General features: G+C 43.7%; 2 protein-coding genes and 2 long non-coding RNA genes across 6 annotated transcripts; 1 reads left to right on the top strand and 3 right to left on the bottom strand.

Annotated features, from left to right (window-relative positions):
- The first annotated feature begins 1,323 nt into the window (after window positions 1-1,323).
- On the top strand, window positions 1,324-4,811 carry LOC109786713 (D-cysteine desulfhydrase 1, mitochondrial-like). The gene is made up of 9 exons (XM_073510041.1): window positions 1,324-1,524; window positions 1,642-1,707; window positions 1,824-2,018; window positions 2,614-2,705; window positions 3,416-3,505; window positions 3,640-3,697; window positions 3,768-3,881; window positions 4,222-4,319; window positions 4,436-4,811. The coding sequence occupies exons 1-9, from the start codon at window positions 1,324-1,326 to the stop codon at window positions 4,809-4,811; spliced, it is 1,290 nt and encodes a 429-aa protein (XP_073366142.1).
- On the bottom strand, window positions 4,747-12,803 carry LOC141042280 (uncharacterized). The gene is made up of 2 exons (XR_012204315.1): window positions 11,468-12,803; window positions 4,747-5,249 (listed from the first exon to the last, which is right to left on the bottom strand). It is a non-coding gene; the product is annotated as an uncharacterized lncRNA (long non-coding RNA).
- LOC141042190 (uncharacterized) lies at window positions 8,250-10,203 on the bottom strand. The gene has a single exon (XM_073509715.1). It carries the CDS (start codon window positions 10,201-10,203, stop codon window positions 8,926-8,928), a length of 1,278 nt encoding a protein of 425 aa, XP_073365816.1. The 3' UTR covers window positions 8,250-8,925.
- A 4,014-nt stretch (window positions 12,804-16,817) lies between the features above and the next one.
- LOC120970267 (uncharacterized) lies at window positions 16,818-20,359 on the bottom strand. 3 transcript variants are annotated; one of them, XR_005764986.3, is made up of 4 exons: window positions 19,984-20,359; window positions 18,423-19,408; window positions 17,064-18,041; window positions 16,818-16,979 (listed from the first exon to the last, which is right to left on the bottom strand). It is a non-coding gene; the product is annotated as an uncharacterized lncRNA (long non-coding RNA). The 3 variants fall into 3 exon arrangements; XR_005764985.3 differs by having other exon boundaries at window positions 18,423-18,480; XR_006667413.2 differs by having other exon boundaries at window positions 18,423-20,359.
- Window positions 20,360-25,945: the final 5,586 nt, after the last annotated feature.

Here is a 25,945-nt window from a genome sequence, read left to right as displayed (position 1 = left end):
TTTACCTAAGAGAGAGAGAGAGAGCAGCAGGAGTGATTTAGTTAGTTATCATGCTCTTAGTACTTGTTGTCCTCTCATGCGTGTCCGTGTTCTTCGTCCTGAACTTAATCTCAAAGAGTGATTTGCTTTTGTGGTGTTATGAACGCTTATAATATCATGACCATGTTGAACTCGATGATATCTTTGCCAGCTAGTATATACTGTTGTTGGTGATGATATGATGCAAGAGTTTTTATATTAATATGATGATGATGAGTTATTATATCATTTATGAAAGAAACCGCATATTAGTTTCAAGTGATCTAAGTAATATGGATATGGCATATACTTGATCACTTAGCTAGGATCCACATGCATCCAGTCGAAACTAATCTGCGGTACTTTCACCTAATGATTTAACAACTCATTATAAATCACTAAATTAAATTGAAAACACAAAACTAAAGGAAAAATAAAAATTAAAACCAAAACACACCCAAACATTTAGTACCGGTTGGTGTTACCAACCGGTACTAATGTCCTACACGCACCCGGGCCTGGCTCGTGCCATGTGGTGGCACATTAGCGCCGGTTCGTGCCAAACCGGTACTAAAGGGGGGGGGGCTTTAGTCTCCACTCCATAGTGCCGGTTGCAGAACCGGCACTAAAGGCCCTTACGAACCGGTGATAAAGGCCTGTTCTGCACTAGTGACTTCATATATGCTATTATTTTTTCCAAAAAAATGATGATTTATGCTTTATTCAGGAATCATTTCAATCTACTATCAAGGATAGGGATATCAAGCAGCTTTGGACTAGCTAGTTCTCCAATTTACTCGAACACAATATTTGACTAGGCATGTTGCTTTTCATTCAGCATCACTTACTTTGAAGCAATCAATTGAGAGCTGGTATGTTGAAGCTTGGACTCCTATTAACAGGAGCCATTTTCAATCTACTATCAAGGATAGACATCTCGCTTACAAAATCTGAGCTGAGAGTATATAATAGCTTGGTTTGGTAATATTTGATTTCAAGATCTTATTAATACTTATCCATTCTATAAATACTTCTATATATCTTTCTGCTTGTGTATCATGTCCTACTAGCATTGACGTTCAAAGTTCCAAACATTGGATCACAATTAACATACATTGTAGCTATAGGTTTCTGTATCTCTACGTCGAAAATTAATTATGTTCTGCTCATAGGTGCTTTAATTTACTCTATCTTTGTTAGTCAACTTTTATCTAAGTAAGCTAAGGTTGGCTTACAGGCATGCATCGTTTAGGAAAACGTTAACCGGTAACGATCGGTCGACTCGGGAAACAATCTTCCAGAGCAATGGTACCCAATACTTCCATTCTCCGATTGTTCTCTCCTCACGTCGCAATCCGCCGCTGGACCTCGACATCGGCCTACAGAGTGGCTCATACTTCTTCCGCATCCCAGATCGGCAGCTTCCTTTCTAAGAAGGTCTATACGCCGCCGCCTTGGGCTTCAGAACTCTCCGTCATCCCATCCCACAACTACACCCTCGGCCAAGTAAGCTTTGCTATCTCTACTTGGACCGATCACTATGCAGATTTAAAATATTTTAAAGTGACAAAAGAATGTGGAATGGTTAAGTCAAATGTATTTCTTTTTTTTGTAATCAAACAGTTTCCAACTCCAATTCACAAATGGAACCTCCCCAATTTGCCAGAAGGCACAGAAGTATGGATCAAGGTGAAACACAAGAACCACTACTTTGTTCAATTTCCAAAATTTGAGATACTTCATGGTTAGCTCGTTAGTACTATTTGCATTTCGATCCTGATGTCGATGTTTTTGGGAGACTGTAGCGGGATGATCTCACTGGCATGGAACTGAGCGGGAATAAAGTTCGGAAGCTCGAATTTATGATGGCAGATGCCGTCGCACAAGGTGCCGATTGTGTTATCACTATCGGTGGTATCCAGAGCAACCATTGCCGAGCGACTGCCGTCGCTGCCAAGTATGTTAATCTTGATTGCTATCTGGTACTTGTTTCCTCCAAGGTAAGTTGTGTTCTTGTGAGGTGAAATTGATAAAACGCTTCTGTGGCAATGCATTTCCTTTTTACTTTGTTTTGGTGGGATGTTTTCAGCTTCTTCTGAATGAAGATCCTGGTTTGGTTGGTAATCTCCTTGTCGAGAGATTATTGGGAGCGCACATTGACCTTGTCTCAAAAAGAGATTTTTGTTAAAATTGGGGGTGTGGTATGATCTCCTCTATGATGTGTTATGTTTTGGTGGTTTGTGGTTTTCATAGTTGTGTTTGATAATGTTGCCAAATCCTTGTCCATACACGAGTCTTACTCATTATTCATGCTTAATAAGATATGATTTTATTTGCTAAAAGATAACCACATTAAATAGCATGTGTTTTGCTATTGTTTCAGATCATAATACTTGGTACTATCATTTTTTTGTCCTTTGAATTTTTTGATGGTATATATTGTCTATTTTTTGATACATGTAGTACAACTTTTTGCATCGGTTCCTTCATAGTCTCATTGATTAGTTTTTCCTATACCTAGAATTATTTGTTATGTTGTACCTCTTGTATTGCTCAAGAAGTTCTCCAATCACAATATGTACTTATTTGTTATAGGCTTTAACTGACTTGCTAAAAAAGAGGCTTTTGGAAAAAGGATGGAAGCCATATGTGATTTCTGGTGGTGGATCCAACTCATTGGGAGATTGGTACGATCTTATATGTGATGATAGCTGCTAAAACTATAATTTTGTTCTCTTACGTTCCTGCTTATATCATAGTTTTAGGTTTCCTCTAGGATTGATATTCTTGGATTGATGGTTGTCTTACATTCCTGTATTAGAGAAAGTCTAGGATTATAGGAGTCATACGCTAGGAGTTTTTATTGTGATAGGAAAGGTTAAGGGTCTAAGCATCCACTATATAAAGATACCATGTGTCTTACCATTGAGAAATACAAGAACCATTTTATTATCTCCCAAATATTCTTTCACCTAGCCTATGTCTTATCTAATTCGCAGTAGATATGCCAGCTTGCTATATCTTTGCACAATAAATATTCTGTTGTGAGCCAAGTTTCACAACATACCCCATTGAGCAAATAGTTATTATTGACCTCTTTCAAGTGGACTTGGCCTCTACTACTCATGTAAGCATAAGTGCCTGGATAGGATCTCAAACCATGGCTAACCAGTGGCATAAATAGTGGCTTGTTGTGTTCAATATGCATACGAGGTTGTAGAAAATATTAGTGTTGAGAAGACACTAAAATTTTCATTATGCAAACTGAATGTAAGATTACGTACTGTAAAAGGAATAGCTGGAGTTCAAAAAGGCCTTAGAAATATATTTTTATTGACAATTTAGTTTATACCATTCAATCCTACACGTGTAACGTGTAGGTGCCTTGCTCTTACAGGGGATATATTGAAGCAGTAAGGGAGATTGAGCAGCAAATTCAGTTATCTAGTGATGTTCAGTTTGATGACATTGTTGTTGCATGCGGCAGGTATTTCGGTGCTCCCTACTGTTTTTTACATTATATGGGTAATTTTGTTTACATGTTTTCTGTTGTTTCATGCGTACATCATGGAAGTTGTTATATTGTCACTTGATGATTTATCATGATTGAACTTTGTGTAGTGGTGGAACCGTTGCTGGTCTTGCTTTAGGATCACAATTGAGTAGCATAAAGGCAAAAGTATAAGCTTTCTTTAGCTATTTTCTTATCTTGCTGATGTCTCCATACTAATCATCCACTTGTACAATAGGTCCATGGATTCTCTGTTTGTTATAACCTTGGATACTTCTATGACAACGTTCAAGGTCTGATTGATGGACTTCAACCTGGTTTGAATTCCCGTGATATAGTCAGGATTGAAGATGTGAGTATATGTTGTATAACCTGTATTGTTTGAGGATATTGGAAAGGAGTTCATCGCTAGTTCTCTTGCATGTGCCCTCTTGATAGTATGGTTTTCTGAAACACAATGTGAATATTTATCCACTAAAATCCTAGAAGATTACAAACTACTCCCTCCGTAAACTAATATAAGAGTGTTTAGATAACTACTTTAGTGATCTAAACGCTCTTATATTAATTTACAGAGGGAGTAATTAAGAACCTTGGGCTACGGCCATCTTGAAGAATAAAATCATTTTTCTATTTATTTTTTCTGTGGCTACTTTGTTCATTTCCACATTTGTGAATATTTTGGTTGATAGGCCAAGGGCTTAGGCTATGCCATGAGCACACCTGAAGAGCTTAAATTTGTGAAGGATATAGCTGCAGCAACAGGCATTGTGCTTGATCCAGTCTACAGGTGCAATTATTTTTTTCTTTTATGTGTGATATGACATTTGATATCATGTATGCTGGTCCTTTCGTCTAAGCGAAAAGTATGCTTAATGGGGACATGCACGGTTTTGTTTTTTACAGCGGCAAGGCAGCGTATGGTATGCTGAAAGACATGTCCAACAATCCAACCAAGTGGGAAGGGCGGAAGGTCCTCTTTGTCCATACTGGTGGTCTCCTTGGGTTGTATGATAAGGTGGATCAGTTGTCATGTTTGGCTGGGAGATGGCGCAAAATGGACCTTGAAGAATTGGTCCATGCAAAGGGACAAGGCGGACCCAGAAACTTGTCCAAGCCTAGGCGGCGGACTACAAATCTAAATGTTGAGGATGCTATTTTTATGTCAAATCCGCCCCAAAATTCACGCGAGTTATGGTGTTTGGCTGTCGTCACCATGCACTTTCATCATAGGGGGTTATCATTTTTTTTGAACCGGGATAACCCCCTTTCCATTACTTAGAACGGAAATACAACCGGTCTGAGAAACAGGGATGAGACTAAGAACAGGGAGAAGGGGAGAGCGAGTTCAACGCACTACTAGGAAACCCACGGCACCCGCCCGCCATCGAAACGGGCGCCATGGGGCGAAAACCTAGTAGCACCAAATATCTAGACCTATTACAAACGACAGTCCAAAAGCCACCAGAAAGTATGACAGCAAAACACCAGTAGCCATAGCTCAAAATAGAAGTCCTTTGTCCAGACGACCGGGGTAAAACAAGCCGCAGCATAAGTATGAAGAGCTTGGGGGATAATCCGTCGATCTCCTTCCCTATTTTTGATTTTTAGTCTCCAATCTTGATAGTTGCATCACAGGCTCGCATCAGCCTTGTCGTCCCGTCGCGAATCATCTCCGCCCCTGCCCGAAGCTGCTTGACGTCGTCCCCCGCCTGGAGCCCTGCCCAATAAAGAAGGAAGGAAACCACCGTAAACACAATCTCAAAAGGAGATTTGATTATCTTATTCTCAAAAGTAGCACGGTTTTGCGCCAGCCAAATGGACCAGGTAATTGCGCCCAAGGCCACCGTATAGAAACGTTCGTAGTCGGGGATGAAAGAGTAGCACCAAACAAAAAATTGCCAGCAGTTCTTAGGACAAAGATCAGTCCCCAGAGTTACTCCAATAGACCTCCAAACCACTCTGGCAACAGAACATTCAAAGAACAAGTGCTGGGAAGTTTCAATTTGTTGGCAGAAGGAACACACAGGGTTCCCTGGCCATTTTTGATGCCGCATCACCTGCCTAGTCAGGACGGCATCTTGTGAGAGTTGCCAAAGAAAGATTTGTATTTTGAGAGGGATTTTGGCTTTCCAAATCCACCTATAGTTGCATCCGCTAAGGGGTTTTTCAAGCCATTTATACATGGATTTGGTAGTGTATTTGCCAGATTTATTCAGGTACCAATACACCGAGTCAGGGGCATTCGGTAAGTTCAGATTGCGCACCTGATCTCGAAGATTAGACCACTGGTCTGTCAAATCAGCGTTCAATCTTCTGCGGAAAAAGCTAGAACAGGTTATGGAGCTAAGCCTATCCAGGGTACAATCTTGATCAACACAAATATCAAAGAGGCCTGGGAATTGTTCTTGGAAAGGAGTTAACCCATTAATAGAGTCTTTCCACAACCTGGTTAGGTTGCCTGTCCCCACGTGAAGCTTCCTGCCTATCATGTACATGTTTTTGATTTTCAACAAGTTTTTCCAACAAGGTGAATCAGAGAAACGAGGGCTAACAGTTGCAACAGTTTGGTTGCGGAGATACCTAGCCCAAACAATATCTTGCCAAATTCCTTTCTGGGTGTCTAGCTTCCACCACCACTTGAGCATCAGACTAATGTTTTTCTTGCGCAAGTCTTTAATACCAAGCCCCCCTTTTTCTTTGGATCTACAGATCCTGTTCCATCTGATCAAGTGATATCTCCGTTTCTTACTACACCCCTGCCAGAAGAATCTCCTTCTGTATTTATCCAATTTTTCCACAAAAGATTTGTTCATCAGCCACATAGACATGTGGTATAGAGAGAGTTGAGTAACTATCGAGTCTAGAAGGGTGTGTCTCCCTCCCATAGAAGCAGCATTACCAACCCAGGCATCGAATCTAAGGAGATATTTATCAACTATGAAATCCCAGTCAGAGTTTCTCAGAGCCGTGTAACTCACCGGCATACCCAGATACTTAAGAGGGAATTGGCCTATATCACAGTTGAAAAGCTCAGCATAAGTCTTAGTAATTTGGGCATCCCCCCCAACGGTTAAGATCTCACTCTTGTGAAAATTCACCTTGAGGCCAGACATCATCTCAAAAATGTACAACAGGAGTTTAAGATTAACAGCTTTTTCAACATCATGCTCTAGACAGATAATCGTGTCGTCTGCGTATTGCAGCACCGCAACTCCATGTGGGATTAGATCCGAAGCTAACCCAACAATAAGATTATTGTTCTGGGCGTTCTTGATCATTTTAGTGAGGCACTCCACAGCCATATTAAACAAAAAAGGAGAATAGGGGTCCCCCTGGCGTACCCCTTTGGCACTTTGCAAATAAGGCCCGACACAATTATTTAACTTGATGCTGACTGTGCCATTGTGTAGGATTTGCTCAACCCAACTACACCATTTGGGATCAAAGCCTCGCATCTTATGACACTCAAGTAGGAAGTCCCAATTGACCTTGTCGTAAGCCTTTTCAAAATCAAGTTTGAGGATCACCCCGACTCTCTTTTTGACATGGGTGTAGTTGAGAAGTTCATGGAGGGCCAGCACCCCATCCATAATGCTTCTGCCTTTTATGAAGGCATTCTGAGTGGGGCTAATAAGAATATCAGCGTACCTAGAAACTCTCCTATCCATGACCTTGGTGATCAACTTGTAGGGGCAACGAAGAAGACAGATAGGTCGAAATTGCTGTATACGGTCAGCCCCCGAGACTTTAGGGAGTATGGTGATGATGCCATAGTTAAGACGCTGCACATCCAGTGTGCCTTTGTGGAAGCTGTCAAAAAGCCTCATAATATCAATTTTGACTATCTCCCAGCACCACTGATAAAATTCAGCAGGAATATTATCAGGGCCCGGAGCTCTGTTGATGTCCATGTCAAATAGAGCATCTTTGACCTCTTCCTCAGAAAACTCTCTAATTAAATCGATATTATCTCTGGCTGAGAGTCTTTCAGCCTCTCCCCAAGTCTCAGGATCCAGATGAAACAAGTTACCTGGTGCAGGGCCAAAGAGATCCTTATAGAAGTTAGTAGCATGAGCCAACAGATTATCAGTGCCCTCAATCTCCACCTCTCCACATTTGAGAGCGTGGATTGCATTTTTTCTTCTACGACCATTGGCTATCTTATGAAAGTAGTCCGTATTGCGGTCCCCTCGAAGCAGCCAGCGTTCGTGAGATTGCTGAAGCCAGTAGATTTCTTCAGCGATAAGCAGCTCATGGAGCTCAAAACATATATCAGTTTTTCTACAGTATAGCTCGGGCGGGAGGGGGCCCTCCTCCTCTGCCTCTTCCAGCAGCTCAAGCTCAATTTGTAGGTCTTCTTTCCGTCTCTTGGCATGCCCAAATTTATCCGAGCCCCACCCCTTGAAATAAGATTTAAATCTTTTCAATTTGATGTTTAAGATGTCAATGGGATCCGAGGCAGCAACCTTTCTATTCCAGATTTTAGCCACTAGGCCGAGGAATCTGTCATCCTTTAGCCAGGATAGGTCAAATCGAAATTCTTGGGCCTTAGTAGGCACCCTATTTTCCCCATCAAGATAGAGCAAAATAGGGTTGTGGTCAGACAGTTCCCTAACCAATTTTCTCAGAGAGACCAAGGGAAACATCTCCTCCCAGGAGTCAGACATTAATACCCGATCAAGTTTTTCGAGCGTAGGATGGGACTGATTATTGGACCAGGTGTACTTGCCACCACTCATATATATTTCTCTAAGCCCCAGAGTATTAATGATTGAATTGAAAAGATCAACAGATTTAGATATGTGCATTTTTTGTTTTTCTCTCCATCATGTCTCAAAATATTGAAGTCGCCCCCAACTATATAAGGAACGTTAGTGTTGTGGCAAAAGGAGGCCAGCTCCATCAAGAATTCTCCCTTGTGCTCCTCATGAGCAGAACCATAAACCACTAGGAAGCTCCAGATTTTTTTGGTCTTAAGGTCTCTAACATGCATTTGCAGGATATAATCCCCTTTGGTGCACTGTAGCAACTCCAGGTTGCTAATGCGAATACCACATAGGATGCCCCCAGATTTCCCGATAGCAGGAATCCATTCCCAATGAAAAGAATTGAAGGGATCAAGTTTTCTAATAAGTTTAGGAGTAAAATCCTTCTTCAAGGTTTCTTGCAACCTAAGAAAGTCAATGGAATGGTCATTGATGATATCAGAGAGGCAGGTGGCCATTCCCTTCTTGCCTACCCCTCTGCAGTTCCAAATGAGACCCCTCATTTGGAACGTTTAGCTTGTTTTCTGGTTCTAGTGACCCTACCAGACAGGGTAGAGTCACCAGATACATCAGCACCATCCTTCTTATTGTTTTGACTCCTAGTCACAGGCTTAGGAAGTTTAATGTCTATTTTTTCTTGCTTTTCTTAGCAGATCTGGATTTAACTAACTTATCATTGGCCATCTCATCTTCATCAAGCCAGGTTAAATTCAGGGGGGTATCTTTGCCAAGACCATTAGTAACAAACACCTCATCAATGATAACTTGAGGGTTTGTGTTTTTGTCAATCAGATTGGCCCTAACTGTCTCTAATTCCCTCACAATGTTAATGCAAGAAAAATCATTATCAGGGATTAGGACCCCCATCTTGGAGGCACGGCTTATAAGTTCAGAATCAGCAAGAGCAGCAAAAGTATTCTTATTATTGGGTTTGGTTTTACCTGTCAGGTTTTTGGCATTGATCAGGGTTACTGCTCTTGTTTCCATATTCCTATGTTGGAGGTGGGGATTGCGCTGGCAGAATCGGAGGTGAGTCTCAGGCGCGAGGGGGGGTGTGGGAATAATCTCCTCACAGTCAGGATGAGGAAGCTGTACCGTGTAGTCCATGGACACCTTCAGGTCTGATCCCATGTCTCCAACCACCTCAGAGATCTGCAAAGAGTGATCACTAGCAACCAGATGATCAACAGGATCATGCTTGCAGATGTCGCTCTGAGACAGCAAGTACTCATCTCCTTGATGCGTAGCACCAGTAGCCATTTCCAGAGCTAGTTTCTCAATCAGCAAAGGGCTGTTAGCCCCACCATTATCACTTTCAGAAGAAGAACTGTCAGCAGGGATATGGTCCTCATCGGTAAGTGATGGCAAGCAACAGGCTTTGCCGCCACGGTAGGAGGAGGTTTTAGCTTTTTCAGTTCTCTCTGAGGGCTTGTCCTCCTCACCAGGGGGTGTGTCATTTCGTTTGCGTTTAGGGGTGCCATTCTTCGGAACAGCGTAATGTGGTACCTGAACCGGCTCTTCCTCACGAGTGATATTTCTCACCAGGACCTCTTCAACCTCATAATGAAAGCGATAGAACCGTCCCCCTAAGCATCCTTCAGCTGAGGTAGGCAGCTTGTCAACCTCTCGACATCCCAGTTTGATACGCACAGAAGATGGTCGGTTGAGGGTCGACATATCAATGTCCAGGGTCACCCCAACCAGTCCCCCAATGTAAGCCACATTCTTGTCACATCTTTTGTTAGGTGGGATCTTACTAATTTTCACCCAAGCAACTTCCAGCAGACCCTCAGATTCTACATCCTCAGACCAAGGAGTTATACGGACAACTACTCCCAAAGATTTAAGAGGAATATATTCAACAAACAGAGCTTTATCCACCTCTCTTTGGTTAGGAAAACGCATCACATATTGCTTAGGAGCAATCAGGTGAGCCGAGCATCTCCACCCTGACCAATATACTTTTCAAACTCATCTACTAGCTGTTTGGTGGTAATTTCCCCTTCAACAATAGTGATAATGACCTTGACTATCCTCTCACTAGTCTGACTACCAACAGAATAATCATGAATATAGTGAAATCCCTGCCCTCTGGCTTGGAAAGCACACATCGCAGGTATGCATTCCCATGGAAGAAAATCAGTACAGATCACAGATAGATGGCCTTTCTTTTTGCACCTAACACAAAGAGCTTGGGGGCACTTGGCAGTGAAGTGCCCCGCATGGCTACAGATTTGACAAAGCTCAGAGGAGGTAACTAAATGGTCAGGGATACCAGGGGGTTCACGCATCTTGTGAGGAGAAAGGATCTTGTCGTTGTTACGAGGATTCGAGCCATCCCCCTCGATCGGCTTTCCATCGATCTTGATGGGCTAGTTCATCCTGCTGCTTTCCGGCAGCTTTCTCCCATCGATCGAAGCCAGACTCGTCAGATCCGGACGGAGCGTTGGAGGAGGAGGAGGCCCCCATCGCCGTCTTGCGGGTCCAGACATGGCTATCACGGCCACGCCCCCGTCCCCCGTCGCCACCTCCAAAGCGGCCGCGACCACCATCGCCACGGCCTCGCCCCTCACCCCGGTTGAAGCGGCCCGCGCCGCGGCCATGACGACCCGCGCCGAACCCCGTTTCTCTCATCTTAGGTGATTCGCGGAGGGGTGCAGTAGTCGATCTAGGTGGGGAGGGAGAGACAACTTGAGCGAAAGATCTGAGATCACCACGAATTTTCCCCTCCCACCAGCCGAAAGATGGATGAACCCTAGGTTCCTCTCTCTCAGGTTTCTCCCAAAAATGGATGAGGCATTCTTCCAGATCTAGAATGGGGGGACGCGAGGTAGCGGCGCGTCGACTTATACCAGGGGGAGGGGGTAGAACCCTAGTCGCGGCCTGATCATGGCGGTCGGATTCATCTGTCTCCACGTGTCCCAGATCCGGAAGAGTGTAGCGGTTTTCTGCCGGTCGACGCCCCAGGATCCCTGGACCGGCCAGGAGGGGGGTACCGAGTCGATTACCCTGGACCGCCCCCAACACCCCGGCCCCCTCATGCGAACACGACGGCTCGCCGCGCGCGGTCGCGCCGGCGCCACGGCGCTCCGGTGACCGAACCGTAGGATCAGGGGGAGGAAGACGATCCCAAACCCTAGCAAAATGACAAGGGAAGGGAACGATGTACCTGATGTCGATCATCTCATCGATGCGTAGGGATCGGGCGTCCACCGTGCTGCCGCGATCATCGAGAAGAACCAAACGTAGCGCATCCTGACGGAGAAGGAGCTCGCCGGCGGCGAAGGTGATGGAGCGCGCCGCCATGAGATCCGGAGCGAACGTAACCCGCCACCGCGTGTCTCCCGAGGAGAAACGGGCCTCGAGCGAGGTCGTGGATCCCGGCGCATGCCCGGCCCCGCCCCAATCCCGCCCCGCGCCGAGCGCCAGGTCCGCCATCCTCAGGTGGTGGACAGCTACGGGGTGGCGATTGAGATCCTCCGATGCGGTGCGTTTGGCGCAGAGCGAGAGACCACGTCCTGATCCGGGCGCGAGAGAGGGAGAGTGAGGGACGAATCGTGGGGAAGGAAGGAGGGAGGTGTGGCGTTGTCGTTTGTTCAGTTTCTAGGAGTCGAGGAAGAAAGTATCAGTACAAGTGTATTTGTTCTGCCAACAGTTTGCTGCAAACGTCTTCTGTGTGCCCTGCCTGTCCTTGGGGATAGCTTGGCTTCTCACAAGGCGGTGGTGACCTGCTGAGGCTCCAAATATCGTGTTTGTACTAGGTACATGTTTACCCATCCGACGACGATGCTCCAGACTTGACTTGCTCCCTGGGACGAGAACGTACACGTAAGAAATATGGTGTAATTACCTTCACCATGATTGCACTGTATGCATCCCGCCAAAAAAAAATGCTTGCACTGTATGCATGGCAACAAACCAAAGCTCAAACCCCTTCCACTCCAGACTAGCAACGGCAACGGACAAACTCCTCTGTGCATCATGAATTGAAAAAGTACATGAATTTTGAAAAAAAACACGTGAAATTGAAAAAAGTTCATCGATTTTGAAAAAAAATCATGGATTTTGTTAAAAAGTTTGTTGATTTGAAAAAGTAAATCGATTTTGAAAAATAAGTTCACGGATTTGGACCAAAAAGTTATCGGTTTTAATTTTTTACAGATTTTGGACAAAAAAGTCGTAAATTGGCAAAAGGTTGTGAATTTGCATATATTCATGCTTTTGAAAAACGTTCACGTATTTTGAAAAAAAATTTCATGAATTTAAAAAAATTCCTGAATTTGAAGAAAGTATTCAAATTTGAAAAAAAAACATGCATACAAAATATATAAAAAAGGAAAAGGAAAAGGAAAGAAAAGGGAAAAAGAAAAAAATTAAGAAAAAAGAAAAGGACATCAGAAAACAAAAAGGAAAACCAGATAAAAAAAAAGTCTAGAAAACCACCAAAAACTCCACGGAAGCTTTCACAGGCTTCCCAAAAGCAGAAGCTTTCCGCTTGTGCTTGCGATCATGGGCATGCCCATTTAAAAGGGAAAACTTTGTTTTTGTCATTTTAGTTTTTGCCCACTTTGCTTATGCCACTTTGGAATTTGACATCTCACTTTTGCCACTCTTATCTTTTAACAATACATCACAAATGCCATTTAGTGGCAAAAACGATAATTTTTCATTTCACTTTTGCCACTCTTAGGTTTTGCAATGTATCACAATTGCCACTCTGAAAATTTTGCTTTTCCACTGAATGGCAAAATTGATATATTGTCAAAAGCTAAGAGTGGCAAAAGTGAAATGTTAAATTCTAGAGTGGTACAAGTAAAGTGGGCAAAAGGTAGAGTGGCAAAAACAAAGTTTTCCCCATTTAAAACGAACAAAGTGAAGGGTGTGCGACTTTTACCAATTACACTTTAACTGGCGCAACGGGCTCTAAATAGGAGTTGTGGCGCACGTAATTGTTCGATCGATCAGATCGCTACCAGATTCGTTCGATTTGGGGAGCTCCCAGATCGAACGTCAGGGCTATATCGGGTCCAATTTAATCACAAGTCAATTTGGATTTTTTTGAAACAGCCAACCAATTTTGTGGTAGCTTTTTGAAAAAAAATTAAAACTGATATTTTTTTAAAAATCGAACCAAAATTATGTTTGTTTTATGCTATGTGGTGCTTGTTCGGAACCTCTCATTACGAGAAGCTTCGCAACACCCTGCAGTATAAGGACGGAACCAGATATATGTACCAGGAGGACGGCCAGGTCGTCAAGTACACTTCATGGCACAAGTCGTGAATTAGCACGCTTCATGGCACAGGTCGTGAATTAGTACGCTTCATGGTAGTGGTTCCCCTTTCTTTTTCTGGATATGTACTCTGTGATGTAAGTCAGCGGTTGCAGTTGCACCATCATTGCAATATAGTATTTCTCTCTTTTCTTGATAATAAAGCATTGCGATATATATTCTGTACCGACTATATATATAGCATATGTATCAAGTATACTCTTCGATATTGTCATGGTTTTCACTCTCCAATAATAAATCTTGGTCTAATTTCTGTGTTCTTGACCAATTGTATGGTCTAATTTCTCCCGATTTCTTTTTTTTCTCGAATTAGGGCGGTGAATCTGGGTGGTGGACCTAGGATTCATGCGCCGCCGGCCCCCTGTTTTTCAGGTTCTGAAGAAATGTGGGCATTTTGAGTGGCTCGATGACTATGTAGTAAGGTTGAAATTGGAGGCATCAACCCCAACCCAAGAGCTCAATTTTGGGGGGTGGCTTGCCATGGAACAAGCCCCCAATTTGGCGGACAGAGCCGATCCGATGATGCACAGTGCAGAACTGAACTGTGAATTGAAGAAAATGGGCAAGCAACTAAAGCATCTGATCGATTTGAAGCAGCAAGCAAATATGATGGCTGGAGCATTTTATTGTTGTGTCATTGCTATGTGTTTATTTTACTTGATATTCATCAATCGCTAGAATTTGTTAGAGTTTCAGTTAGTGTGTCAGCTAGTTTCAGGGGTTCCCTAATTTCAGTTATTGTGTCTATAGCTAGTAGTGCCCAGTAGTTTGAGTTAGCCAGGGATTATTTGTTAGATGAATTTGAATTTGTGTTAAGCAAAACTTGCTTGAATTATTGTAATGATATTCTCAGGGGCCCTATTCAGTGTTCATGCTCTGGTTCTTCTGCTTTTGTTCTTCAGTTAACAGAGTACACACCCAAATTCAGTTTCTAGTAAAAAAACAAAACTGGGCTGCCGAATAGATGTTGGGCCGTGAGAAAATAACCATGCCCAAATAGAGACCAGCCCACCAGCGTAGGGGCACCAGCCCACCTCTAACTTCGGCAAATAAAATGTTACTTGTTTTTACTTTGGTCTTTTTCTTGCACTAAATTTTGTGATGGATCATTTTTTGATGCACTAAAACTAAATGTTACTTGTTTTTATGCATGTCTACGGTTCCATGAACTAAATGAGTTGCATGCTTGCATGAAGTAAATTAGTTTGCATTTCCTAGTTGCATGTCCATGGGTTGGCCAATATTTTGAAGATGGTGTGTGTGGTGATTGGGGTGTAGCAACCCGGCCCGTAGCAATACACAACTAATAGCAAGAACAACTCATAGCAATCTACAAATGATAGCATGAAACACACAATATATATAGTAGCATAACGATTATATAGAAGCATAATGATTGCAACCCATAGTTCCACGATAGCCTTACAACTCCACGATAGCCTTACAACTTAAAATACTAATACAACTTAATAATAGTAGCATAACGATTACAACTTAAAAAAACTAATATGATAGATATATAGCAAGCTAGATAGATCGGGGGGCACCAAACGCGGGTTCTTCTTCTCCTCCTCCTCCGGGTGAACAACGCCACCTCGCTCCTCCGGGCGCCGCCATTCACTCCTCCCCGTTGTTGATGGGGTACGGGAGCGTGTGCATAACGCCGTTGTTGGGGAAGATGATGTTGAAGTCGGTGAAGATATTATAGGTGGTGAAAGCTATGAACTCACAACCAACCCAATATGCTCGCCCGAGGAGGTGAAAAGCATCAAAAGGGTTAGTGAACGTGGCGAGGAGCCCAACCACGACGCCGTTGTGGTTGACCTCCTCAAGATGGTACATTCGAGGAGAGCCGCGGGGGAGGTGGCGGAAGCCGGCCGCAAGGAAGAACTCCGTTAACTCCCTTGCGCCCCTCCACCTCGAGATTGCCCACACCCTAAGGGTTCTCTCTACATACACTCCGGCCGGGTAGAGCCTTTCCGGCACGGTTGGGGGGAAGCGGTAGGTGGGGGCGTTGTACTGCATGGTGGCTCGAGGGCTCGATCGGGTTTGATGGAGAAGAAGGAAGAAGGAGGGCAGAGGAGGCAGAGGATGGGGTATGGATGAGGAGGGAGAGGAAGACGATGGTGCCCGGCTTAAATAGCCCAAGTGCGACGTGGTTTCACCCCGTAGAATTAATTGGCGGGCGGCATTTGGTGGCGCCCCATCAAAGTGTGTACACGAGTGTGGGAAACGGGCTGCGACGCTTCTGTGACACCGGTCGCGGGTCAAGGGGGACGGGCTCACGCACGCGTCTGTGTCGTCGTGGGTCAAGGGGACATGCCTGCCCCGGGTTCTCTGTGTGTGCCGCCCGTGCATGCATGCATGGCAATGTAGGGGCCCGCAATGTAGCCTGCTTGCTAGGACCTGGCTAGAGGGCAACGTTCGGTCGATGGAAGACGTGACAATAATGGACGCCTTAATTTGCCCATCTTGTAACGAGCAGCACGCCGTTTGAACTGCATCGATACCCATCATGCCAGTATTGTGTCGTTCAAAGAGGAGCACGCCATGCACCGCACGCTATGCACCATTGGCTTTTTGGTTGTCTTCATCGGGGTATGGCTGCTGCATTGTGGCCGGGTGCATGCTTTGATGCGACGCTGCATCGACGCTAATGGTAGGCATGCGACAGCTTACTGCGTCGAGAGGGGTGGCGGAGCAGGGCTACGTCGAGGGCATGCATGCAACGCACGGGCGCAGTTCTGCGGGTGGGCATGCATGCTGCAACGGGCGCCGGCGCTGCGGGTAGGCACGGCACTACAACAAGAACCCCCCTTCAGCAACGCATCGATGCGTTGTCGTATGTACATATATGTGTTGCTATGGTCTACACCAACGGATTACTATGCGTTGTCATTGGTGGCGTTGCTAAGGTCTACAACAACATATACACATGCGTTGGTAAACGACATGTAGATGCATTGTAAGGTAGCAACATATAGAGTTGAAGCCCAACAACACTTCAGATGCGTTGGTGATGACCCTGCACAATCATATGTTATATCGTTGCAACTACTATAGAGGCTTTGCTAAATATCATAATTGATTGATGATATTTTATATATTGCCATCCAGAATTTTTTGGTCCACATCAATACTGTATAGGAGCCACAATATAATAAACCTTCCTCATATATTAATTCGATTGTGTAGCGTTGCATAGAACATGATCCAAAGATTACAAGATGTGAAACTATCTAGTTTTATCATAATTCTCGACCTTGCAATCTACTACAATGTTTGAAACATTGATCGTGAAAATGACATTCTAATTATCTAATAGTAACCCCATTCTTGGCCTTGCAATCAACATCTGAGCCATGCATGATCCATTTATCTTGGCAATCTACAGAAACGAAAAATGACATGAGTAACTTACGGTGGAGAAAATCAGGTTAATAGAGCAACAAAATGTAGAGGGGCACCATACAGAAGTTGAATGCCATGACATTAGCAGCTTTGTACGCCGAAAAGGAGAGTAACAGCCAACATTCCGACGAATACTTTTGATCATTGCTTTCTTATGAACAAATCTGTTGTGTGTTAATTGAGTTAAACCTTGAAATGAACATACTATGTAAGAAATGAGGTACCTCCTTTGAAGAAAAACATGTGCTGACATATCACAGATCCTTCGTTTTCAAAGAAAGATCTGCAGCTTTCCAGAAAATACAAATAGATGCAAGGTTTCCACAATTCACTTTATGTTCAAAGAAAATAATTCACATCAGGCTAGATTTGGATGTACCTAAATTAGGTAGTGTGATAAATGCTCGCAAATGTGATTAAGAAGACTCTGATACAGATATAGATGTGGGGCTAATTATAATATTCTAAAGGCAAGAACGTTTTCAACATGAGTTTATTAAACAACAACATTGCAGATTATCCAACTTATAACCATGTACTAATTAAATTTGGCATCTTGCATCAGCTCCAAATTAAATGATAAGTATTTTCAAATTATGGAAAATACAATATAGAGACCTCTGGAAAATACAAAATTATGTATAGTCACGCGTTAGAATTTCCTATGAATGAATTTTCAGAACCTGCAGAAGCAAACACGAAAAACAATGAACTATAAGGAACATAAGGGGAGAGGGGGGGGGGGGGGGTGGAAGGACAACTATCCAATCCACTTGTGCTCTTCATCACACCTACCTAGGCCCTTGAAGTAATGCATGATCTAATTAGTACAGACAAGAGCATGCTCTGATTAGTAAACAAGAAGACATCACAGAATAATTAATTAGCAGTTGGGAATGATGTACATACCAGACTGAGCTGCCATGTGATCTGGTTTCGATTTGATCTTGTAGCGCCACCCTGAACAGATATGGGGACATGTACCACAAGCGGAGATTCAGATGTGCTGAGCCCCAGCCGTGAGCAATGGCCTCGACCCCTGAAAGGGCACAGGTTTGTTTGGGCTTCTCTAGGAAGAAAATATGGAGTTCTGTTTCTAGAAACGGTGGAATTCAGGATGTTTACAGAAAAATAAAAAGAAATTGATTCGCTACTTAAAATAACAAGACGTGGGGGTGAGTTAAGAAAAAAAAGACGTGGGAAGAGAGGTTCAGCAATGCATCTTATTTAGTTGCGATTAATGCAAACACATGTTAGAATATTCATGCGAGTGTCATCTTAATATTCTACTGATTCTGCAATGATTTATCTTGGATAATGCAAGAACTGCTCCCAAACTAAGATTATGGTGTATATAATTGTACATACGATGGAGCCAAATGAAATATATTAATTTCAGGATTATGGTGTATCAGTTTACCTGCTAAGAGACAGAACGACCACACGCATGTTGGCTGAAGCAAGGTCAATTTCAGAACCTGTAAGGGAAGCTGAGATTAGGGATGGATGCATGTGATACTTATTCCTATAGTATTACAGAACTGTGACAAAGAAATAAGTAAGGACTCATCTGTGCACATAGCAGCAAGAAAATTTAAACATATATAATGCACCACAACTGGATATACTAAGTAATAGATATGCTAAGTTTGGCATGAGATCCTCGGTTGGGCTCGCGCGGCGGTCAACCTCCCCGACCCCAACACGCCCATCCAGACTTGGTAGAGCTCTTCCCACAACCACGCCCCGGCCTCCATGTGCACGGTGGCTCTGGAAGCACCGCAACGCATGCATCTTCGACGGAGCTAGACCATCGGTCACCCTCATCTCTGATACCATCAAGGAAGAGGCGCGCCTATGGGCCAAGGCTGGCGCCAACGGGATACAAAACATCATCACCGGCGCGTAGTTCCCAGTTTTTTGTTTTGGGGCTGAACAAATTAACCCCCTTGTTCTAGTCTGCTCCTACGTTTGTACACCATGCCTAGCATGTATATGGCCTTGTAAGCGTTGCAACCTCATGCTTGTACTCTCCTTCTATCAATGAAAATATACGCAACTTGCGTATTCATGAAAGAAAAAAGATATGCTAAGTGCGTTTCGAAAAGGAAAATGATTTTCAACAAAGTTTACATAGTTAACATAATCTGATTTTTGCATTTTGAACAAGTTACATAGTTTTCATTAGAATTTGTACGCAGTGGTATAACTTGTCAGAATGCTCCTGGGACAGGTTGCAGTCCAAATTTATGACTCAGTCTTTTTATACTCAAGTAGCCTCAATATTTGCTAGGTCCTGTTACATTTCTGCCCATTCTTTTCTAGAAATATGGTTCGCTGGCTGACTTATCCGAACTGCATTGACAATCCTTTCTTCCTAATTGCTTTTGCCAGTTGACATCGAACCTGTAGTTGATTCAGTTGTAATTAGTTCTCTAAAAAACACACATAAAAAGGTTTCAGTAATCAACGTTAAACTGTTTAGTCTTTATCAATTTTATTTATCACTAATCAGGGTAGGAATATGTGACAACTGTGTCATGGTGTACACACTTTTAAAAGAAATCCTCGGTTGTTAATGTACCATATTGTTCTCTTGTAATACTGAACTGATATACAGTGTTGTTGTTTTTTGCTCTAAACTTCTTTCTCTATGTATAATGCAAGCCCGAAACTTAAATGAACTGAATATTTGGACCTCCAGCAAGATCACTGACCGTGATGGGTTCTTATCCAGCTGTGATGTACAATACGACGATGGCTAACACTAGGCAGTTGTATTTGAGTGTACAATAGAGAACTCAAGACTGGGGCGGCGTGGATGCAGGTACAAGCGAGCGCAGGTAGTAGTGCATCAGGCAAATGATAAGATAGTTTAGATCACAGTCGTGATTGCCAATAAAGAATCGACCATGGCACGATGGCCATGTCCTCACAAAGCACCAGAGAGAGTACGGGTAAAGGAGAGTGCCTTACTAAACCTTCAATGTCGATGGTGAGGTAGCCGAGGCAGAGCAACACCGTCGAGACCAAGCCAGAAACCAGAGGAGGCGCGGCAGCCGCGCCGGCGACCTGCGGCGAACAGTAGGGTTGCGGTAGGGGGTGGAGGACGTCGCGGCGGCGCGGGGGCGATGGAGAGCGCCGAGGGACATACGGGCTGGTGAGAAACTTCGCGGGAGAGCACCGGAGCTTACCGGAATCGGTGGTGCCAAGGCAGCGGCGTGGTCATGGAGCTCGGCTGAGAGGCGAATTGGGGATGAGAGAGAGAGATTGGGGATAGAAAAATCTGGGAGGAGGTGGGTACGCGGGGAGGTTAGCTGCTTTCTAGGGAACGAGGAGGAGGTTAGCGCTAAGCTGGCGAGGTGGGCGTGGGAGGTGGAAACAAACAACACATCTTATCATATCGTTGGTAGATATGCGTTGGTATAGGGGTTTTTGTTGTAGCGCGGGGACGCATGCAACGATGGAAAGTGCACTGCGTAGGCTTGGTCCATGCACCACGTCAACTCGTGCCCTTGGATTCAAATGAACGGTCCTGATGCCCCAACGAGAGAGGCTGATCCAAACCCCACTGATTCAACCAATCAGTGCGTCTCATGCGGATTGAAGGACACTGTAGCTAACCCTAGCGCCTGATCTCAACCGTCCACGCACAACGATCGATGACCCGGTAGTGTGTGGGGTTTTGAGGGGTTTTGAGAGGTTTTGAGGAGTTTTGAGTGATTAGGGTTGAGCATATAATTCGAAAAAAATCAAAAAAATATAAAACTTGCGCACATAGTCTTATTATGTCGTATAGTAACGAGAAAAAAATATAAATATGGTTTACATACATTTTTACGAAAAATCCTTCACTAAATTGTCATTCCTCGAACAATGTACTATGGAGTTCAAGGGAGAGAGTAGTGGGCACCCAAGAGTAGGTGGGGTTTTGAAAATGAAAAGTGTGAAATCCTCACAAAAACTTCATTTTGGATTGACTAAGAAAGATCTTAACTTACTTTTCTCATTTTCATGTTTTAAACTTGTTTTATATATAATTTTCTATTAAACCTTGTTTTTTCAAAAAGAAAAGAAAATAATAGAAAATTAATTCAATAAATAGTGAGACTTTAGATTTACACTATATAGGTAGAATAGATGTGTAGAAAAATTATTTGGCTGCTTTAGACAAGGTGCCAAAAAAACTTGCTTAAATATGAGGCCGTTTACCCTACCTTTGGAGGTCATTTGAAACACACTTTTCATGACTATGAGTTCAACTTACCAAAAGGGCTCGGATTGATCAGCAAGCAAACATATTTCAGTTGAGGTACTTTAGATAGCATTAAAACATCAATACCCCATCCCTAATTCAAATTTGAGCCCAAATTTGAATCCAAATTTGAATTTAAAACAATGACACAAATATTATCTATTATTTTATTTGGCTGGTTTAGACAAGGTACCAACAAACAAGTTCGAATAGAAATACGGGGATACATAGTGACTACCAGTACACACCAAGTTACAAATATTATTACATGACACAAACTTTCAAACTGTTCTCTGTTCTACCTCTTCCTACCATGTCGTGTGCCATTCTTTGCCTTAGCACTTATTGTTTTTGGTTCTACTACACACACAAGTTCACTGATCATTTTGGTTTTCTTCACTGGTCTTTTCAATACCTCGCCAACACCCTCGAGATCAGTGTCTTCAGTCTGAATGTTGACAGCAGTTTCAGTTTCTTCGGTGTGTACCTCAACATGGGTTTCTTCAATCTGAACCTCGACACGCTCAGGTTCAGTTCCAACATCGAGATCAGCTTCTTCATTCTGAATGTTGACTGCAATTTCAGTTTCTTCGGTGTGCACCTCCACATCAGTTTCTTCAGTCTGAATGTTGACTGCAGCAGGATTTTCTTCAGTCTGCTTAGGCTCAGGCACACTTCTCTTCTTTCTACAGCCATTGACTCTTTCTTTTTTGTTGGCCAACACTGTTCAACAACAAGGGGTTGACTTGCTCGCTTCCTCCTGGCCATTGGGAAAATATTATAGATATAGTAATTGGAAAAAACACCAAATCAAAACACAAACAAATAAACAAGAACATACTTTGGCTTATCAGGAGTGTAACGGCATTTGACAGATCCCACTCTGTGCCAAAGTTCCTGGCACAACTTGCATCTGTTTTTGTTACCTTTTGGCCCCTTTTTGGCTTTCCATGTTTCTTTCCCTTCTTACTACTCCCACCTTTCTCAAACCATGCCTTGAATATACTCTGTTTAGGCCTGCCAGCCTTTCTTTTCATCAAGGGAGGACACATGGAAAATTCAATCTCCACTTCAGGCCACTGAGACTGATCTGTAAGTGCTGGAATTGGAGTAGCATATGTAGCTTTGAATCTTGATACCGAATAATATTCATGCAAATATGGGTGCATGTTTATCTTCGGTTGGGATGCTAAGAAAAGAATGGCATGCTCACATGGTTTACCAGTGTGTTGCCACTCGAGGCAAGTGCAATCATGCAATTCAGTGTTAATAACATGTCTCCTTCCAGTTTTGTTATCTCTAACTTTAGCACCCCAAGGTGAAGATTTTTCAACAGACAAATGTGAAAGACTTCTGCTCCTATTGACCACCTGTTGTACCACTCCTGGAAGCTTATCACCTTGCAGACAATCACCTATCCTTCTTCTCAATTCCCACAACCGCATGAGCATGATCCTGATTTGGTCAACCATGTCATGCACAGGCAAATCTTTTAACTCCTTAACCTTGTTGTTGAAACTCTCTGCCAAATTTTTATTGATGTGGTCACACTTGATGGCAGTGTTGAATGCTGACCTGTACCATAACAAATAATGGTAGGTGTTCAGCCATGGACCAAACTCATCGCATGCTGCCATTATCTTATCAAGATGATATTTTTGTGTCTGTCTAGTGTAAGATCTTGCTGCTGGCACATGCGCCCAAATTCTTCTCCTCTAAATTTTTTGATCAAATTCATCCACAAATGACCGAAGCACTCCCTCTGCTCAGCATGTGGGAAAACATTTTTCACTGCATTTTCCAGCCCAGCCGAGCGCCGGCCCGCCCGCGCCATCTCCTTCCTCCGCACGGGAGCACCGCCGCCGCCCTTGCCGAGTCCGCCCGCTGCACGCCTCCCCCTCGCCCGCCCCTTCCCCAAGCCACCCCTCGGCCGCCCCTCCTATTTATACCCCCCTCTCTCTCTCTCCTCTCAACTCGAGCCGCCGCCGCCGCAACCCGCCTCGCCGCCGCCGCCGTAGCCCGCCGCCGCCGCCGCCGCGTTCGTCGCCGGGAGCCGCCGCCCCTCGCCTCGCCCGCACCCCCCCGAGCCCCGCACCCCGCCGCCCGAGCCCGGAGCCCCCGCCAGAGCCCTCGCCGGAGCCCCGACGAGGTACTGCCACTGCCCCGTTTCGTCGTTGCCGGTTTTCGTTTAAAAAAACCCTTTGTTAAAAAAAAACCCTAGATCGGTTTTTTTTCGGTTTTATTATTTTGCGAGCGTTTACCGAACCGTTCATTTTAACGAACGCGTTCGTCGGTTTTTTCTGATTAACGAACGTCCGTTATTTAACTGTTCGTCCGTTTTTCTTTTTCGTCGGAATTTTTCTGCGATTATCTCAGATTCGATTTCTGATCGAATCTTCAATTCTGTTTAACTTCTCGCTCGTTTATCGGAATCAGGCGATTCAAGCGCCTAGAGTTTCGTCTCGAAATTCTCTTTCCGTTTAACCTACTCAAACAAGTTTTTGCTACAGTAAAATTTGACCTAGCTCCAGATTAGCAAACAAAGTTTCTTTCTTTCGCCGTTTGACTTTCGTTACTTCTTTCGAGTTGATTCTTTTTGCAAACCGGAGTTCTTAAGTTGAACTTTCTGGTTGGATCTTTCATTCGAGTTTTACCTGTGCATTAGATGAGTACTGATTGTATGCTTGTTTGTTTGCGATAGAGTACCCGGAGTGTGCCGCTTGTTACTTCGACTCGCTAGGTTTTGCGGATCATCAGCAAGGCAAGTAACACTTTGATCATACCCAGTTTTTATGCATTAGATTCAACCCTCAAACATTGCATGAGTAGGATTGATAACATGTGGGTACTGGGAAGTAGTTGAGGTAGTACCTATTACCTGTTTTACTTTATCAAACCCTTGGGAGTTACTTCTACGTTGCTTTTATTATTGCCATGCTATGCTCGTAGACGTGGATGGGTTTGAGAGACATTCATGACAGATGTGAGATGTTTATTAATGGTTCAACTTAAGGTGGCAACTAAAACTCACATCTGGGTGGATTGAGGCACCTGGAGAACCCAGTGTTGTCTGTATGTATAAGGTCCGCCACCCAGGCTCAAAGGGATCATAAGATTATTCATGCTAGAAACTTCCGTGTGCAGCCACAAGCTATTATGGGCTCTAGCATAGCTGAGTAGGTTACAGGATCTCTTGAAGAGGTGGACTAGCAGATGTAGGGGAAAGTAGGTGTACCGGTCCATCCAGAGTAAAGAGTGATTGTTTCTGAAAGACTGTGTCCCGGTCATCCGTTTCTCAAACATCATGTAGTGCGAGAATCAAGCGGAGGTGATCGAGTCTTGTGGGGAAAAGTGCGCAAACCTCTGCAGAGTGTACAAACTAATCATGGTTAGCCGTGTCCCCGGTTATGGACAACTTGAGTATCTAGTACCTGGATTATCATTTGAATCTCATCACCGTGATACTTATAATTAATTTTGTTGGGTTAATGATGATACTTAATTGGGATTGAGTTGGAGGTACCTTCTCAATGTTTCAACCACCATGATAGTTAAATAAAATTTATTCCTTTTGAAGTAGGATAAAATTGGCTTTTCGCAAAACTGTAACCATAGAGCTTTCCACCAGCCATATATGCATATAGTATAGCATTATCATTGTTCATTATTCTCTATGTGTTACATTGCCAGCATATCCTATGTGCTGACCCGTTTTCGGGCTGCAACGTTTCATGTTGCAGACTTTTCAGACGACGAGTAAGGTGCCTTAGGTCGTGGTCTTATACTCAGTGATGCCGCTGGAGTTGATGGACTCACTTATCTTCCAAGTCTTCCGCTGTTATCGTTGTTAGATGGCCTTAAGCCATGTTTACCATACTTAACTCTTCGGAGTTATTCGATGTAATAAGTGTGTGATTGCTACTCTGTTATAAATCCTCCATTTGTACTGTGCGTGTTAGCATTACTGATCCAGGGATGACACTGGTGCACAGCAGCACATGCCATTTGAGGTCTGGTCGCTACAAAGTTGGTATCAGAGCACACGCTGACTATAGGACACGACCACTAAGCTTAAGCCCTAGAAAGCTTCTCTCTTCTCATTTCTGACCCCTCTCCACTTTCTACTCTTTTAGGAATGGCGAATGCAAGGAGCAAGTTCATGCAACCAGATGAAGATACGCCGTTTGGTCGACACTTGAAGGAAGTCACCAAGTACTTGAACATAGGAATACCAAGCATCACCGGAACCTACAATGCCACATTACCTGAAGAGGAGAGCTGGAAGATTCAAGTTATCATTCCAGGAAGGACGTTTGTGCCAATTACGGAACCCATGAGATTGGTTTTCGAAGCACCAACTTGGAGTTTAGGGAAGAGCATGGCCGCACACATCGCCGTGGGACGCATTGGAGAAGTCTATCACCAGGAGCTTAAGGATACAATTTACCAAATTTGTGGACGTCGAGACGCGCAATGGGAGATGATCAAGACCAAGAAGGATGGATCAATTGCAGCTTTCATCCAGGAGCAGAACCAACATATCCGACGCCAGGAGAACCAGATGTGCACGGACAAGGAAGAACTGAAGAAGGCATTAACAAAGATCAAGGAACTCCAAGAAGAACTCAAGGCTACACGCGAAGATTACTTGGAGGAAATCAATGCACTAGTAGGGAAGATTGACGACC

This window comes from Aegilops tauschii, chromosome 3 (assembly GCF_002575655.3).
Source record: "Aegilops tauschii subsp. strangulata cultivar AL8/78 chromosome 3, Aet v6.0, whole genome shotgun sequence".
In the NCBI taxonomy this organism is placed as follows: Eukaryota; Viridiplantae; Streptophyta; class Magnoliopsida; order Poales; family Poaceae; genus Aegilops; species Aegilops tauschii.
The sequence above is the reverse complement of the archived record's forward strand: the minus strand, read 5'-3'. Positions and strand labels throughout refer to the sequence as shown.